This window comes from Hippichthys cyanospilos, chromosome 6 (genome assembly GCF_059441005.1).
Source record: "Hippichthys cyanospilos isolate Australia breed blue-spotted pipefish chromosome 6, RoL_Hcya_1.0, whole genome shotgun sequence".
Taxonomy (NCBI): Eukaryota; Metazoa; Chordata; class Actinopteri; order Syngnathiformes; family Syngnathidae; genus Hippichthys; species Hippichthys cyanospilos.
Genome location: NC_142374.1, coordinates 2,372,501 through 2,391,864, shown reverse-complemented (window position 1 = coordinate 2,391,864; position 19,364 = coordinate 2,372,501). Strand labels below are relative to the sequence as shown.

Genomic DNA, 19,364 nt, shown 5'->3' with positions numbered 1-19,364 from the left:
TCAATGTTATGTTTCCACCGATGGTATCCACTCTGCTCTACACGACTCTACTCTGCTCTATTGCAGAGAACATTTAGTCTCCGACGTCCCACTTGCTACCTGAGAACCCTTCCTCACCTCGCCAGTGACATCATGTTAACGGCGACCATAGTGAACGTGCACTATACACAATAGAACATCTGCCTACGGTAAAGGACTATCAGTTGGAAGATGTGTGCATATCCAGCAACCAAATTTGGCAACTGTTGCTAGCAGCAGACTGTAAGCTTGCACAAATCAAACAGGCATGTGAAATGGATAATACAGTACCTGTAAAACAATCAGACCTGGTACAAACATAGTGGCCAGCCAACAAGAAGGTTATACCGTTTGAATTTCCAAGAACACTGGAAATATTGCCAAGACTGGCGTATTAATGAAAAGAGGAAGAGGAATATGCCCAGTGGGATATGTGAGGGTCATCAGAGGATGACAAACTGGACTGCCAAAGTACTATAACACTTCATCAAGTCCTAAAATCAATGGCAAACATCTAAGAGGCCATTGCAGCATGTGGTGGATCTTTTCTAGTGGAATTGTGCCATATATTTATTAGTAATCAGTGTTGGGGAAGTTACTTCAAAACTGTAATGCATTATTTATTACTTATTACTGTCATTTCAAAGTAACCTGTATTGTATTATAAACCTTTAAAGACAAATTGCAAAATCTGTTTTTGTCTTTTAATCCCTTTATTACTTAGCTTTTTTTAAAAAATAAAATTATTCTTCATTTTCTGTTCTTTTCGTGTCGTATTTATCCATTTTGTTACGCTGCTTCTAGTGTTGTAGTTATAAATTGGAGTTGTTAGCCAATTAAAATTCAGCTAACTTGTGTTGCCAGGCTGTATGTAATCGCCCTGTTCCCGGAGGCGCGAGGGCATTCACTTCAACAGTTGCAGGCTTCTGCGCAAGCGCAGATGGATATGTGAGCAGCCTGTATAACTTAATAGACAGCTGTAATAGCCAACCGAGTCATAAGATCATGACGTGAATGTGACGTGAGTGGATGTTCACTGCAGGAAGGCGGTGCAATGCTCAACAAGCAAGCTATGCGGTGTTGGGTTTTTCTGATTGCTTTAGAGGTGTAGCGTAGCTATTAGCTAACCTGTCCCGACTTGGCCATATTTCTCACTGGGCTACCAGGGGTATGAGTTAACCCTGGCAAATAGTTCTGCTGGGAATGCCTTTTGTTTTGCAAAGGATCGATTTGGTGTTTGGAGCGACACTGGATTTGCAAACTTCAATTGTTTAACCAAGGCGGCAACGAGACAACGAAGCATGGCTGCACACACGCGCGACGGTGTTTTAAAAAACTTCTTGGGACACCCGAGTGGATATGCAGTAATGTACATCTCAGTTCGAACGATTCAGGCCATGCCCCCATCAGCCCCAGGGTACAATAGCATTGAGTTTCTCATGTGATTCTTAATCAACACCTTGTAGCTGTCTAATGAAACCAATTTTGGAAAATCTTATTAGCAAAAATTGAAATAAATTGAATTTGAAATCACACAAAATGACATTACTCCATTCTCACTTAAGGTGATGCTAGCTATGTTTGGCAATCTCTCATCAGCATCAGAGTAAAATGGCATTGAGTTTCCAACCTGATTCTTAATCTACATATTGCAAGCTGTCAAATGAGATCAATTTTGGAAAATCCGTTTTGCAAAAATTGAAATGAATTGCTTTTCAAATCACACAAAATTACATTATTCCACTCTCACTTTAATTTCTGCTGACCATGTTTTAGTGTCTCCAATCAGCACCAGAGTAAAATAGCGTTGTGTTTCTCACCCGATTGTTAATCTACACCTTTGAAGCACCAGCATCAGGGCAAAATGGCATTGATGTTAAAATTGTTAAATGCACTAACTGTTTACATCATAATTAGTGCATCATGCAAATCAGATTTTCCAAAATGGGTCTCATTTGACAGCTAGCAATATGTAGATTAGGAATCAGGTAGGAAAGTCAATGCCATTTTACACTGGTGCCGATGGGAGATTGCCAAACATGGCCAGCATCACCTTAAGTGAGAAAATGGAGTAGTGTAATTTTGTGTGATTTCAAACTCAATTCACTCAAATTTTGCAAATCGGATTTTATAAAATTGGTCTCATTTGACAGCTTGCAAGGTGTAGATTAAGGATCTGGTGAGAAACTCAATGCCATTTTCCTCTGGTGCTGATGGGCGTCTGTCAAAAATGGCCCGCATCAGCTTAAGTGAGAATGGACGAATGTAATTTTGAGTGATTTCAAAATCGATTGGTTTTTTTTTCGGAATTTCTAAAATTGGTCTTTGTTAGCTAACATGATTTGTGTTTTTTTATGCTTGATAAAAGCTCCCATACATTTTTCAATATTAATATAATGTTGCAAATAAATAAATAAACAACAATAGCATGATTCGTTACAATATTGCTGTACTCCGATCTTGGCAGCCAATAGAAGACAAAGGCTGTTTTGAGTGATTAGGTTGCAAACCAATGGAATTACTGTTACTGCCTGCGTGACCGACCCCTTTTGTGCTGTGGGGGAAGGGATCGATGCTATTGACTGGTCGGAACGCCATCTTGAAAAGTGTCCTTCATTGCCGACTGTCTCACGTTGGTCACATCCAGTCAGTTTTAAATGTTTTATGTTTTCATCACGTCTTATATGTGTTCGCCTTTGATATCCATAATTACTTTTGAACTTCTGGAGAGACATTCATGTTGGAGACCCGCCGTTCTCAAATCTGTTGGTAGGTACATTGGCTAGAGGAACGACTTGCCAGCAGTGATTCTGTAGCCGGTGGTGCATTCATCTTACTAATATGTGACTGTAATAATGAAGCAATTTAATTGGCGTAATGAAATAAGGTGAATTTGTTTGGTTCAGCTGATGGTCAACTGCTTCGTTTATGTTCCTTGTCGTTGAAGCTAGGTTTTAAGTTGCGTTAGCTTTGAGCAATGCATGCTTGTTGCAATGCGAAATTACATTTGGCACAACCAATGAAGAAGTTTACGCGGAAATACAGAGGAGCCGAAGCCAGGTTTATAGCTCAAAAGTCCACTGCTAGCTACTACCTTACATCTTGGCAACCTTTGACTAAACCCGCATGTCTTATATGTTACTTGACGAGTATTTCACTGCCGTAGATAAGTGTCTGACAACACATTTTCAATGTTTTTAGCTGGAGAATTTCAAAAGCAGAGTTTTTGCCCAATCGCATTTTGTCTTAGTCCTCAAGATTCAACTCTCCAAGCACAAAATAAAAAAAAAAAAAAAACCCGGGCAATGGTTCTCAAAACGCTGGTTGCGTTCGATTTCGATTTATTTTATGTTAAATTGTAAAAGTATTCATGATCCTATAACCCCTGTTCGCGGATTTTACATTAGCCTGGCCTTATAATCACCTAACTTGGGTTGACTCTAAAAGGGTAATAAAGTCAAATATTCCTTGTGCACATGATTTGATTTAACTACCAATGACACCTTTTTGACCACAATGGTGAAAGGAGTTTTAAAGCGTGATACAAAGCCAATTATGATTTTTTTTTTCTTTCAATCTTTCAAAATATTCAGTGGCATCAGATCTATCCATACATATGTAATTTCCTTCAAACAGGTTGCTACCAAATATTTAGTGACGAAATAATCAAGCTATTTGATGATGATGTGGATTACGTGAGTCTGTTTGACAAATTATTACATTTTAAAAAATATATTAAACTGGTTGAGTTGATTTATTAAAAAGACCTGATTGCATTTTAAATTTATATAAGATCAAATGAAATGAACACAAGTATATTTTTTCTTAATAACCACATTTTTTCTCAGACCCCCATGCAGGCAGGCTGCAGACCCCACTTTGAGAACCACTGCAATAGTAATATAGTGACAGCAGTCGTGTTAGGCTGTCAGAATAAAAACAGCAGTTAATTTATTCTAGATGCTGCGCTAAACTTTCTCAACAGGTTCCGTGCAATAAAATGCCACCGTGATGAAGTTGTTTTTTTAGTGCCCTGAATTGGCAATTCCTCTTGATATCTGATTAACGCAGTGTTGTTTACAATTGGAGACTCGACTCACTCATGTGCCATTGCTGTTTGCAGGTGGGGTAGTGCTGGATGTGAACCACTGTTCTGATGGTCATTGCCATTTTGCTGACTAACCTGGAAGTGCTGACTAACCTGGAATGGGCCACAAATATCACATCCCTAAATAGCCATTTTTTTTAACCTGAAGTCTGGTGTCTGGACTACTCAAAAATAGGTTTGTAGATGAAGGTTACACAACTAGTACAACACACAAATGAAATATTTGCACTCTTGCATCAGTATTTCCTCTTTATTTTTCTTCCAGCTGCAAAACAAGAAAACCATTTTATACAATATACTAGCACTGTCCCTGTAAAAAGCTGCAATTGAAGAGCAAGCCACAAATTGTTATCTAATCTCATCAGTATTTGTAACCGTATTACAATGCTCATTTTAACCCTGAAAACTGCTGAGTCCCCGGGATTTGCAATACTGAAAAACGATGGGTCCCAGCAGAAATGTTTGTAGTCTCAAAAATTGTGCAACAAAAAGGACAAAGTAATTCAAACTGTATTTACAAGAAGTGAGCCAAAACCAACAAAAGATATTCACTAATGTCACAGTAAAATGTATTAAAATAGAATGGATTTACATGTAGCACCTGTCGTCAACTTCTTCAAATCGCAACCACTGATATAACTCAATTTTGGTATAAAAGTATACTTTTATACTTTGAGTTTTTGCTTTAGTTTCCACATGTCTGTTTTATTCCTCTTCTGGAGCTTCTGAAGCATTTAGTGTTCGCTTCGTTACTTTCTGGCTCATTGTTTCCGTGATTGTGTATTATTTGACTTGTCACTAATACCAAAAAAAAAAAAAAACTTTTAAAAGGCATGGTCCTCTTTTGGGCTGAAAGCACTTTTTTAGACAACCTTTTAGAAAAGGGGGTGGGTGTGGTAGATCCCTGAATCTTTCTCAAGACAACTCCACTGTGCATCTTTTCTGTGAAATAAATTTGAATTGTTTAAAAATTTGACCCACAACTTCATGATAGGGTAAAATGTTTTTCCTCCTTAAGGTAGACCATTTAAGAACCACTGCGTCATCCAGGGCAGGGGTTTTAAACTCGTTTAAGCTTGCTGGCCACATGGAGGAAAATCTATTCCCAAACTGGACGGACCAATAAAATCATGGTTATCTATTATATAACTTTAAAACTTCAAAAACCTGAGTTAAAATTGTTTATTTTTTAATACTGTCCAAAATAAAACAAGTACTGTACAAGATCATTATTAATCATTAAATAGTAACATTACTATTAATCATAAAGCATTTTAATTGTTTCATTTATTAAAGCATTCAGCTCATTATAGTCCACAAAATAATTTTGCGGGCCGAATTAAACCCATTTGCAGGCTAGAACATGCCTTCGGGCCGGATGTTTGACACCCCTGACTCAGCGGCTATCTGTGTCAACTAACACAAGCTTACTCAAAATGATCATTAAATGTTAGGTTCATCTATTAGACATTTGTAGAATCACACCACTCAAAGAAGAAGCAAAGACACCAAGACAATTTTACTTGCAAGTAGAATGGAACTGCAAGAAGAACGGGATAAGACCAGTGGATAGTCTCGCCCGACGTTCTGCCGGCCCTCTGTTCAACTCTGTTTTTTATTGAACACAGTCATGAGTCATGCAGGTCAAAATATTTTTGCTTAGTAATTTATTCTGCCCATTTATAAACTCTCAACTACCTTCGTCATTGGTGAGTCTTGGTAGTCTAAGCCTCCAGTTGGCTTCATGCGGCAGCCGCAGAGCTGATAAGGGTCTCTTGGCTCGACTCCACCCAACACTTTTTTTTTTACTGCGAGCAATAAGTTTTGACAAAATGAACAATCTGCTACTGCAAACATATGTTGCTTCAACATATGCTTCATTATGTTTAAGCAAATGTATGATAAATGTAGGATTATTCCTACATTGACGCAGAGCCAACAGACCAAAAGCATCATTATGTTTAATGCTGATGAAACTCACTGCAAATTCCCCCGACAGCTTGAACAGCAAATAATTATGGTTGACTTGACACGAGGAATAACATTAGCTAACTTAGAATGACCTTAGGAAAGACTTATATTGCCTATTTAGCGAATATCCATCTCGGAGTTACACTTTAAGATAAGATTAACTTTATTGTCCCCAGGGGGAAATTTGTCTTGGGCAAAAATGATTTGACCACAACAGTGTTAAAACAGACATACGGTAGACCCCCGGTTTACGAGACTAAGACGTTTCGTGGTTCGGATCGTAATGCGAATTCGCCATATGGCAGGCAAACCTATGTTAATTAGCTAAAGCATGTAAAAACCCCCAGGTAAAAACATCAAAATTATGCATTAAAAACTGGTATCAAAATACTATACAAAGTGCTCCCTATATATAATGTACATGTATACAATTAAATAACATAAATAAAAAAACCATGTGACCATGTGCGCCGACCAGTAGCAGACCAGCATCGTCATGACTCCGTGATGCCAACCAATAGTAGACCAGTATCTTAGGGAGTCGTGACACCGACCAATAGCAGACAAACATTGTAGTGACGTAGCGGTGACGTGTGTACAGACGTATGAGCGCACACTGACCGCTGTGTTGGATGTGTTGTAAGGCGAAAGAAATGACGTAAAGAGGGGACAAAAAAACATCGCCGGCCACGTCGTAAGGTGAAAAAAAAACGTTAGGCAGCGACGTCATAAACCGGGGGTCCACTATACAAATAAAAACACACACAAAAAAAAAACAACCTAGCAGCATAGCAGCGTTGTACAAGTCTATTCAATATAATAATTTTAATACATTGTTGTTGGCTAAACTTACCGACTTCTTGCAGTGATTCTCATCATCGACCACGCTCTCGCGCGCTCACGTAATATCAGCTACATGTGAATAAATTACTATATTAATCAGCCATGCGTGCATTGTTCATGTGGAGTGAATACAGTAGCAATCAATTACATGCTATACTAAGTGGTATGTGGCATGTGCGGTCTAAAGTGATTTTATTTTATTTTTTGGTTTTGGATCCGGATTGTGTCCCAGTAAAATCTGTCTGGCGATGGGGCTGTTTTTGAAGGAAGCCAGACATAATCAAAAATAAAACATGGGATTTCAAGTAATGCCAGTGGCTGTTTGTGCATTTCACACTTAGGCCTTCAGTGATCATGCGCACCCGTATGCACGTGCACAGGCTTTTTTTTTTTTTCAGAGCATTCAAACATCAATAAACCCGCATCAGCAATTAAAACTTAGCATTATATGTGCCAAAACCTAAAATAAGTCATAATAATTTCAAATTATTTGTCCACCAAGAGCGGGTAAGCTTTAACAAGATTGTACGCTTTAAATTCTATAACTTTTACATTATGATATAAGATTAAACAAAAATCTAAAAAATGTTGTCCAAGTGAAAAATATGATTATTTCTCAGTACATTTATGACAAAGGAGAGATGAAAATAAACCTTTGCAAGTGAGCGTCAAAATTATATGTTCAAAGCATTAAACATTTGCCAGTTTGTTCATTTCTGAGCATATCGGGAGAATCCTTTCTGACCCACGCTTTTGCCCGATATACTGCTCGCGTCCTACTTCGAACGATAACAAAAACGCGGTATGAAAGTAGCATAAGCATATACAGTAATTTACAGTGGTAACTCAAGCTGACAAACCAGGTAGTGAACGTGAGAAAGTGATTGGCTAAGGCAGCCAAAGAGAATAAGTCACATCTAGAGCAGGCTCCCGCTGCTGACTGCATTTGCCTTGTGTGAACCAATTGTTTCGCAACACCCCTCAGAAAAAAAATTGGGGTCTGTAGAATGCACATTGATTTGAAAGTATTTGCCCCAATGGCAAAAATTCTGCGTCGTGGAGGCAGGCAAACGATAGCACTGAATGTATCAAACAAACGCCATTGGGACAATTTTATTTTAAAGTTACTGCTGGAAGCACAGTCATTTTTACTGGTTTGCGCAGCACGAAAGCCACATAATCCTTGGAGTCAGTGGTCCAGCGGGAGAATAAAAACAATTCCCATGTGTCTCTCTTTTATAGGACAAATATGTTTTGGAAGTTTGACCTCCATGCCACTTCCCACATTGACACTTTGCTGGAGAGAGACGATGTAAGACTAACAGATGTAATGGATGAGGAGGACGTTCTACAAGAATGCAAAGCCCAAAACCACAAATTGGTTGAGTTTCTTCTGCGACCAGAGTGTATGGAGGAACTTGTCACCTTCATCACGCAGGAACCAAGTCCTGATGTTGAGGACAACATTAAATACAAGTAAGATTACTTTTTTTTTTTTTTTTTTTTTTTACAAATAACAAACGCAAGCTTTTTTTTTCTTGTCCCCAATACCCGCTTATTTTTGTATTTTAGGGATTGCACATGACACAAATCCCATGAGACGAGATGTTTTATGAGAATGAGTCCATGAGAATGAGATTTTTTTTTCAACATTTGTAATATAAATAATCGCCCTTAATTAGTGATCTTATAACAAAGTTGTGTTTGAGTTGCTGAAATAAGTTAGTTGTGCTGCTGCTTTTTGTTGCAACAGACTTTAAACAAAACTTGCAACTTGGGTTACTTGTCCCACGTCATTTTGCTACAAACCCAGACCACTAACGATAGAACTCCTGTCTTAGAACAAACTATTCACTGTTTCTAGCTGTAGCCATGTTGCGTTAGCCTCAAGTTCGTGTGAAGTGAACAAGAAGAAGACAGAAGCTATGAATGCTCAGGGCAAAATCGGCCGTAGTAAAAGGAGAGGAAAAATGAATTTTTATTATTCTTAGTTGTCTGTTTTAAAAGTTTTATATTCATCTAAAAAAATGTATATATGGACCAGGCCTAGTGTGTGTGTATGTACAATATATGTGTATTTTATTTTATTTTATTTTTTTTTAACAGGTATCCCAACATATCATGTGAGCTACTTACGTCAGATGTGAGCCAAATTAATGACAGACTAGTGGAAGATGAAAAACTGCTGATGAAATTGTATGGCTTTCTCCAGAATGAGGCCCCTCTAAATCCTCTACTGGCCAGCTTCTTTTCTAAGGTGTTATCTATTCTCATAGGACGCAAACCTGAACAGGTAAGCACTTGACAAAATGATGGGATGGATAGTGGGATAGAGCATCGGTGCACACCATAATAATGTCATGTATTTGTGTGTTTAGATAGTTGGGTTTCTCCGGAAGAGGGACGACTTTGTAGACCTGATGATTAAACACATAGGGACATCAGCCATCATGGATCTGCTTCTCAGAATGCTCACCTGCATTGAACCACAGCTGTTGCGGCAGGATGTCCTTAATGTGGGTAGTAGGATTGGTCAAAAATATCAATTGTTTTTCTTATATTCGGTGGGAGATTTCCAAAAATAACCAGTGATGGGCAAAATCTGCAAAGTAAAGGTTGGCTGCATTCTGGCCGTTTGGAAATACAATGCGAGCGCTGTGAGCAGCTCAACTCAACTGCATTTATTTTAGAGCACTTTAAAACAAGCACTGTTGCGTACAAAATGCTGTACATGGCTTAAATGTGTCTTAAGAAAATTAATGACGAATTGTAAATAATAACAAAAAATGACAGAAAACCTCAATCACCACAAAACAATGACAATGCCGAGTCTCCTGTTGAATCAAATAGTTTTAAGACAAGCTTTTAAAAGGGGCACAGGGAGCTTGCCTAGCATTTACCATGTGGCCTTTACAACAGTGCCAGCAACTGAAAAGGCTCGACCCCCTTGTCGATGTAGTTCTTGTCTACATGGAGCTGAGGTTCTTGCAAACGGGCAGTAAATGTCTCCGTTTTGCCCTATTTGCTATACAGTATTTGAAATGTTATAAAACCTCCGGCCAAAGTGGAGGTTTGCCCAAGCCTCTGGTTTCGTAGTTGCGTGTAACCAGCTTCAACTGAGATTTCCGTCATCGCGCTACTCTTTTTCCCGCCAAAGACACGGATACTGGTGGCGTCAGAGGCGGAAGTTCTTTCTGATTGCACATAATTTGAGACATTACTGCCGTCTAGCGACTTGGGCTTATAACTAAGGACCCTCTCTTTGTTTCTGCTGTTAGAGGTGACAGACTACTTGGGTCACCCTTCAGTCACCTTGGCTTCTTTGTTGTTTCAGTGGCTGAATCAAGAAAATGTAATTCAGAGGCTGGTGGATATGGTACAGCCCTCTCAGGATGAGGATGTAAGTTCAACAGTTTTTTCAATGTCACTATTACGCTCGGAAAATTTGGTGTTGATGTGTAGATTAAAATAACTGTCAAAAAGACATATGTGCGATTAACAAACCGTGTATCCGTAATTATGCTACAGTATTATGTTTATCTTAAATGCTTGCATTTGAGTATGAATCAAAACTGTGAGGGTTTGAATTTTTTTCTTCTGACTGAGTCAAATTTGGGCCTACAAATCGAAAACCTGTGTGTGCAAATTCATTTCAATACAACTGTCACTTCTACGGTGAAGCCTGAACTGAAGCTGGATGAAGACTACATGACCTATACACAGATACTGTAAAAGAAATATTACTACTGCAAAGAGATCTACCACAAAGGAACTGCAATAGGTAGAGCCAGCATTCAATTCAGTCAAAGGAGGTTGATGATATCAGGATCACTCAAACTAACCACAGAACACTGCAAAAATATGCTAATTGAAATTTATAAGCAACGTGACTGCTTATTAGTGTTAAGGAAGATGGTTTGGAAGGCCACGCAAAAGATGAATAACTTGTTTATTTACGGAAAAAGGAAACACCTGTTCAAGCATGGACTTAAACTGAAGAAAAAGCATTGAAACTTTTTAAAGAACAAATACAGCTGGAGGCAAGAATTGACATGAAGAGAGCTCAACGCACAGGAAAGCCTGAACCTAGAAAGACCAGACCCAGATCAATTGTTGTTAATCTTGAAAAATAAAAAATAAGCAGGGGATCCACATACATTGAGGACTTCATAGAAGCCATCTGTCAAAAAAAGGAGAAAGGAGTGTCGCGTGACAGAGGAGTGATCGCCTTCTCGCGTTATGATAAACCTAATAATTCACCCCTGTATCAGGACACCGACAGCACCAAAATGCCCTGTAAAAATAAGCAACAAGTACAAATACTATACCTCTACATATCAGAATCTTGGCTTTATAATAAGAAAATAAAAGTGGTGGAAATGGAAGATCATCCATTTTTTTCTTCAGAGGTGGTCCTGGTGGAACCTTCATGACCCAGAATGTTTTTAGTGTGTGAAAGAGGAAAGTACACAAACTCCTCCCATGGTACATCAGGAAGATATTGAACTGGTTTCTACTGTTGGAAACGCAATCTTTGCCTCCATCCTTTCTTGTGACCATCTCAACCCTTCAATTATGTTTTGTTTTATTTGTTTTTTTTTCTTGCCCAATCATGACACACTCCTATTTCCACCTAAACTGCCCACGTGTGAAATGTTCAAAACTGGTGTTATTTTTAGCATTTTCAAGTTTCCCGGTTTTTTGTAGTCCCTATCACGAAGCTGTTACACCCAGCCTAGGGGAACTGGGATATAACATGTATGCTCCCCCGTCCGTACCCTCACCACCAGAAAAGGCCCGTGAAACTAAAAGTGTTGAACAAAAACAGCAGCTTTTATTGTCTTCAGAGGGAGAGCAAACAAACAAAATAATAAACAAAAGATCTTCTGAATCCCTAACTAACTAGCCAAACAAAAAGGAAACGAATGACAATTGGCTCACTATCTACCTAACGCAAAAACAGGAGAAAAAGGGTTAAACAAAAACGGCATCTCCCTCCTACTACTGCTGGATCTACAGATTCTTACAAGCACAGCTAACAAGCACAGCTAACACTATTTCTAACAGTTCCTGGTGGCGTTTTCTGGCATTGGGATGACCGGAGAGAGACAGAGTTTGGTCCGTGGGCTGTTTAAATAGGGCGGCAAATCAGGAGAGCCAGCCAATGGGATGACACCACCTGCACACAATTGACACACTCCAACCAAAAGGAACTCATGCACACGCACACACACAAACAAAGGAGAACACAGCAGAACACAAACAAAAACTACATATGACCCACGGGTCATAACAGAAGCTTTGTGATGCAGGCCTCAAATCCAAACATGAATAGTTACAAAAAAGACAAAAAGACAATAACATTCACCAGTTTTGACATGAAATGTGTTTTCTTTTTAATGAATTCACAAGAATAAAGTTGGGTTCATGATACTTTTAGACCACAAGCACAGTGACCCACGAACATGAAATTGTAGGTATGCAATAAGTAGATATTATGGGCGTGCACACCCTAAATCAGGGGTGTCTAACTCATATTTATCAGGGGCCGGATTGTAGTTATAGTTTTTGTCAGAGGGCCGGTATAATTGTGAAATCAAATGAATTTTAGGTGTATTTGTCACACGTCTAACTAGTTTTGAAATAAGAGCCCGGTAAAAACTGTTCAAAAGAAATATTGGGAGCAAAAAATGCTTGTTATTTTTACCCCCAACTTTTTAAATGTTGAGGTCAACTTGCAAATTTAGTATTTTAACCAGAAATTTGAAGTTTGCTCAGGATTTCGCTGGCCTCATAAATTGATGTGGCGGGCCGAATCTGGCCCCCGGGCCTTGAGTTTGACACCTATGCCCTAAATTGACTTGTGTAAATGATATTTCAACTATAACTGATAAATGGATTGAAGTAAGTTATTCAGGAACAAAAGATTACCGGTACTTCAAATTTACTTGTTGCACATGCACTGATGAAAAACTTACTTACGGTTTCTCAGATTTTACGCGCAAAATGCAACCTTTTAAGCACAGTCTGGAGCCATGTATATGTCCATGTATACATTGTGAAACACTTTTGTTTTTTACACAACTTCCCAACGTCATTAAGATTGGGGTTAGTAATTGTTTTTTCAAATACTGCACATTTTTACTCTCCAAATGTGTCTTTCATAATGTCATGATTGGCGTGTGGTGTCTCAAGTGCGAATGACAATTACAGTATAGAAAAAGCCATTCAAGTTTGGAAAATTAAGCATTAGTATTCTTATTTGCATTCATATTTGTTTCTTCTCATTTTTTTATTTTATTTTTATTATATTTGTATGTCATTTATTTCTTTATTATCTGATTGATTAATTTCTTCCACACAGAGACATTCCAATGCCTCACAGTCACTGTGTGAGATCATCAGACTGAGCAGAGACCAGCTGTTCCAGGTCCAGGGATGCCCACAGCCAGACCCGTTGTTGGCTACACTTGAAAAGTATGTTTTGTTAATAAATGTACTTAGCAAACACATAAGTGTGTCACACTTTTAATGTATTTTTAAGAAAAGCTGTTTGTTTATTTAAACATCTTGGTGTAGCCACAGTCATGGCCAAAAACATTTCTCAATATCATGGACTCCACAGGGGTCTCTGCAAGTATGGTTATGGTAAGAGAATTGTACTTTCTTTGAAACAACATACAGCCGTACTCTTAGGAACATTTCCTGTTACAAAAAATTAAGGTTGATTATAATGTATTCCATACTTGTTTACATTTTTATTAAAATAAATGTTAATATCGCCGAGGATCAGCTTAATTGATCGTGGCAGCCAATATCATGATCGCAATTAAAATTTGATTATTTACGCAGCCCTATTTGTAACAGGACTTGAATTGCGACAAATGGCTTTTCATGGGGTCACAAGGATGTAAGAACTGACAAGAACACAAACTGAGAAGCTATTGACACCCCTGTTTTTGAAACCCAAACCCCTCCTTTAAAAATGTCACCACTTCTCCCAGCAAATTTGCACTGATTCTTTGCAACAATAAAATAACAAAACAAGTGAACAACCCTCGTTGAACTCCAAAAAATAACCAGACAATATTGACACTTTTATCAAAAATATGTTAAAGTTTACTGGAATTGATATCTGTTATTTTTCCATGGATGTGCTCCCAAGTTGAGCGTCAATAATTTTGTCCAGTTAATTTTTGGAGCTCTGTGTGAAATGATCAGATTTTTGCTTATTTTTTGTGTCCCTTAAATACAAACAAAAGCAAGAAAAATGCAAATAACCCCCAAATTTTAAGAAAAATGCAAATAACCCCCAAATTTTGTTTCACACAAAATTGCTTCACTTGTGTGAGAAAACTGTAGGAATATCTGACAAAAAACAGTGGGGTGCCAATGATTTTTGCCTTGACTGTATTTAAGTGATAATTTAGAATTTAGGAGCAATTACTTTTTCTTTTGTTCGTGCTTCATTATCACTGCCCTTAATACCCGATTACTATTATTATTTTTTTGCACACTTTATTATTTGATCTATTGTGTGGGCTGTAAGTCTACTCGGGGAAGTGAACACAATAAAAGTTTCATTGTGTAGTGTTACTATGCATTTGACAATAAAACTCTCAAATCTAGAATTTTATCACATGTACTGTTATAAATAAATGTAATGGATTTTCTTGGCCTGTCTTTAGACAGACCACGGTGGAGAAGCTGCTCTCTCATATCTTCGATAACGAGAAGAATGATTCTGCAATCGTCAGTGTTATCCAGATCCTTCTTACATTGTTTGAGACAAGACGACCAGCGTATGTTCTATGATATTATTCTTTATATTTTACATACGACAGTCATGTCAAATGCATCAGCACTGTGTTTCTCAACTTTCATCTAGCAGAGAAACATACTTCAAATGGGGAAATTTCTCACGACACACCACCCAACATAATGATTCACAAAAAGTTAGTTAATTGTGTACAGTACATTCTGTCCTTGGTTGGAAGAGCATTTTATCGTTTTGCCTACATTATTGGCTTAAAAAAACAACAACATTATTTCACTTGGAAAAATGATACTGCCAAAATAATTAAATTGGATCAACTCTAACTCATGCTCCATATCTGATGATTTCTCATCACAAATGTGCCACTGTACACTAGTTCAGGATTGATGAGAAATCTTTGCAGAAAAATTATGTTCTATGTAAAGTGTGGTGAAACTGTCCAGCCACCCCCTTCTTTTTTGGACTCAGCTACTTTTGCAACAAAAATGCAGGACAACAAATTTGATACACCCATTCTTAATACGAGGTTTAAAAATAAAAACGGTTCAAATTGGCTCAAGCTAAACATGGCATTCCAATTTTGTTACATCTTAATCAGAAGTGTGAAATGTGAATCTGAATCATGTTGTAGCCAACCTATTGATCATCAAAAAAAAAACAGCACCTCAATATCTGATGAAGAAATAAAAAAAAAAATAGAAGACCAAGCACGTATCAATTGACAAATTGATACGTAAACATGTCTGATAACTGCTGTAAATTGTGTAATCTCCCAACTTCACGGGTCGGTAATATGGTTGTTTTTGTTTTTTTCTTTTGTTTCTTTTTTTTCAAGGTTTGAGGGCCATATGGAATGCTCCCCAAGAATGTGCAACCCTTCTTTCGCAGTCAATCATAGTATCTTGGAGGCCGTGAGACCACGACTCAAAGATTTTCATACACTACTGCTACATCCCCCTAAGGTAAATTCTAAAGATGTGACGAGATTTTAATACAAAATATCGCGGGATTAGACCACCACAAGACTTTTCATTCTTTTTATCATATATTTTCTTTTTTTAGTTGTTTTTTTGTTTAAGTCTGACAAGTCTATAATAGAAGCATAAAATTAAGCCTCAAGCTTTTTTATTTACTTATTTATTTTAATCAGATATTCCAAAGTGAACACGTTCCTGGTGGCTTTAGTGTAATAGCAGCATGTAGCATAATTTTGGCACATGTAGTTGTATTTGGCACGAGCGAGTGCACAGCAGAAAGAAACTACTGAGCTCCCCAGCAACGATGCCCACCCAAACCATCTGTAGAAGCAGTTAGCCTTCATGGTGTCGATGATCTTGCCCAGCCTGGCAGTTCAAATAGGGTGGTGACCAGTGTAACTGCTGTGGATCTGAACCCGAAGTGAGACTCGGACCGAGAAACAGCTTTGTATATCTAGCAAGTCTAACAAGCTAAAAATAGTGAATAAACACACAAATACATATACCCAGCTAATATTTGGCTTGTATAATACATATATCCTAAAAAAAAAAAAAAAAAAGTGGAACCTTACTTTTCAAGTGAGTCAACGTCCTAAAGCCTTAGCAGAGCAGGAGAAACGCAAACAGAAGAAAACAATACAAATCCATTGGCTAGAGAAGGGGCGTATTATTTGGTAGAAGGGAGAGAACCTTGATGAATTATCGCAATTTTTTAAAAAATATTTTTTTTTTTGTATTATGGGTTGAAAGATTCTTTGGATGTCATTTTGTATTTTGAGTTTTTTGTAAACTGGGGCTTTCGCATCCTGAGGGGTATGCATACCTGATAGTGGCCATCCTTGCTCTATGGGCAACATGCGCCCCAATGAATGGTAAAATTTGTCAGGTAGGACAGTCTGGGTTCAAATCTCTTAAGTTCCTCCTTTGTGGACTTTTGCCCGCATTCCACCATGCATGTTACTTTGACAGTGCAAAATGGTCTACAGTTGTGAATGGTTGTCTGTCTACCTTTGTTCTTGAATGGCTGGCGACTAGTACAGGATTTACTCTGCCTCTGACCCAACATTAGTTAGGATAGGCCCCCGTACAAGGATTGATTGATTTTTAAAAAAAAAAAAAAATATTGAACATATTTATATAATAAACACATTCAAATAAAATGTTAGAACAAAAAAAAAATAATATATATATATATATATATATATATATATATATATATATATATATATATATATATATATATATATATATATATATATATAAATCATGCTAGCTCTCAGTTGAGACCCATTTTGAAAAATCTGATCTGCAAAAAATTGGAATTGACTGCCAATTGATTAAAATTTGCTTAAAGTAAATAATGTGCTTGGTTCTTTATTCTTTCTTCTTTTTTTTCATTGTTTTGCACTTAGCAAGTAAGTTAGGTGTGTCCACACAGGGGTGCCAGATTTTTGCTAGGTCTTGGGTAATTCTTGGGTGATTTTTTTGTAATTATTATTTTCTTTTTTTATTTATTTTAGTTCATATTATTCTTTGCTAGTGTCAAGCCGTGGAGCCTGTTTGTTTAAAAAAAAGTGCACAAAATAGACATTTGACCAAACATGATGCCTAATTGTGATTAATATTTGTGATTTCAATATTGACGAAAATAATCGTGATTATTATTTTGCCCATAATTGTGCAGCCCTACATCCTATTTAAGAGTTGTGTGTTAAAAAAGTAAATTCTCTACAACAGAAAGAAGTGATGAGGACAACGTGGGGCATTCTTGATCCTCCTGTGGGTAACACAAGGCTCCATGTGGTCAGACTCGTGGTCAGTCTTTTGCAAACCAACACTCCCTGTATCAGTAAAGAGCTCATTCAACTCAACACCCTGGGAGTCATACTTGTGAGTATTAAACTTAGAAATCGACTTCAATTCTTGAGCACCATTTTACAGAAAATTCATAGGTTTTAGGCTGTTGCTGGTCATGCACGAGGCCATGCAAGATGTCAGCAAATCATGTTGAACCATCGTTGCATGGCATATGTGATATCTTTTTTTGGGGGGGCGGGGGGGGGGGGGGTCTTAAGGATTTTATTTTATTCATAAATGTCCCTTAAATGTTTTATGTCAAGAGAAAAAATATTGTGTAATAATTATATCACTGGTATTTTTTGTAGGATATGTATTTCAGATATGTCTGGAACAACTTCCTCCACATACAGGTGGAAATATGTACAGCAGTTATTTTGGTCATGCCTCCTTCCACCACTGAAGTCCAGCTAGACACAGAGCAGGAAAATGCCAGAGAGAGCATCCTCGTCAGACATGTAAGTTTAAAATATATTATACATTTGGTGACTGTCTAGTAGGCTGCAGTGGTATGGTTTAAAATGGGGCTGATTACAAAAAACTGTACTGTTTAAATCATTGTTTTCGGTCTTCCTAGATGATTTTAGAATATTTTAATTGATCAGAATTTTAATAAACCCAACAAACATTTATTTAAGAAAAAAGTTTCATTCATTAATAAATAAATGCTGTGCAAGATGCTTAGACAACAAGAATTCTTTTAATTTAGTTTTATTGTAAAATTATTTGTAGCCCGTGCATAACTTCAATGCTTAAAAGCTTCATTTAATTAGTTGCCACACTTAAAGTAGCACTAATCTGGCACTTGTGCGACACCTTTATCTTATTTTCAAATCTGTGCTTTTTAAGATGGCAAATTTAACAAGAGAAGGGTTGGACTCTCTTCCACTCTGGAGTTGCCCCATGGCTCAACATACAAGGCCTGTATGTTGGGGTTTACCCCGGTATATGGTAGGGGTATGGGTCCTATATAGGTCCTGACTGTTGTTTATGTCTATTCACCAAACAGCAGTTCATAGCACTTTACTTATACAAGCGATAAGTAATACAAGCGGATACAAGCGGCCAAAATGGGTTTTCTCTGCAGAGTGTCTGGGCACTCCTTTAGAGATAGATTGAGAACCTTTCCAATCCGGGAGGGGCCTCCCAGCTGAGTCCCCGGGGATGACCCAGGCCACGCTGGGGATATTATATCTCTTGACTGGGAATGCCAGAAGATCTCCCCTGCGAAGCTGGCTGAAGTGGCTGAGGAGAGGGTAGTCTCGGCTTCCCTGCTAAATCTGCTGCCACTGCAACCCAACCGCAGATGAGCGCTAGATCATGGATAGATGGATGAAAGTTCAGTCCTGAACACAGGAGAGCAGTCAGTCAGGGACGCGCACCCAGTCTGGCTATATATAGACCGGTCCGTGTTGATAAAAAGGTTGGGGACCGCTGATATATAACACAAAAAAACCTCACAAATAAGTTATGACATGTTGAATACATTTGCGCCATGTGCTAACTGTAAATAAAGTAAATTTAAAAAGAAATACAAGACTCATTGTTCAAAGCTGAATATCTGGTAATGGTCCGGACCCACGCTCATTGTGAATCTCTTGTGGATTTTACCTGCATGCCAGCAAGCATGACAACTGGTCACGTCTGCTGATCTTTGATATTAGAATTTTTATATATTGTACTGTTCATTGTTGTCAGACAGAAGAAAGCCTGCGAAGGACAACAGCATCAGTTGTTGTCAAGCACTAGTCTGAGTTGCGGCTCAAGACAATGCCTTTGTTAACCGTTATTTCAATTTTTTTTTTTTTTTTTA

At 37.8% G+C, this 19,364-nt stretch overlaps 1 protein-coding gene across 4 annotated transcripts in view; it reads left to right on the top strand.

The window, feature by feature from the left end:
• Positions 1–2,598: 2,598 nt before the first annotated feature.
• The window catches only part of ppp6r3 (protein phosphatase 6, regulatory subunit 3), a 56,575-nt gene continuing 39,809 nt past the window's right edge, over positions 2,599–19,364 (top strand). For all 4 annotated transcript variants that reach the window (XM_088416624.1, XM_088416623.1, XM_088416622.1 and 1 more), the window contains exons 1-11: positions 2,599–2,787; positions 4,142–4,301; positions 8,183–8,416; positions 9,047–9,233; positions 9,319–9,456; positions 10,275–10,340; positions 13,305–13,417; positions 14,629–14,742; positions 15,553–15,679; positions 17,432–17,584; positions 17,860–18,009. In XM_088416624.1, coding sequence (XP_088272750.1) covers positions 8,190–8,416; positions 9,047–9,233; positions 9,319–9,456; positions 10,275–10,340; positions 13,305–13,417; positions 14,629–14,742; positions 15,553–15,679; positions 17,432–17,584; positions 17,860–18,009 — 1,275 coding nt within the window. In that variant the 5' untranslated portion in view covers positions 2,599–2,787; positions 4,142–4,301; positions 8,183–8,189. The remainder of the gene's footprint in view (positions 2,788–4,141; positions 4,302–8,182; positions 8,417–9,046; positions 9,234–9,318; positions 9,457–10,274; positions 10,341–13,304; positions 13,418–14,628; positions 14,743–15,552; positions 15,680–17,431; positions 17,585–17,859; positions 18,010–19,364) is intronic.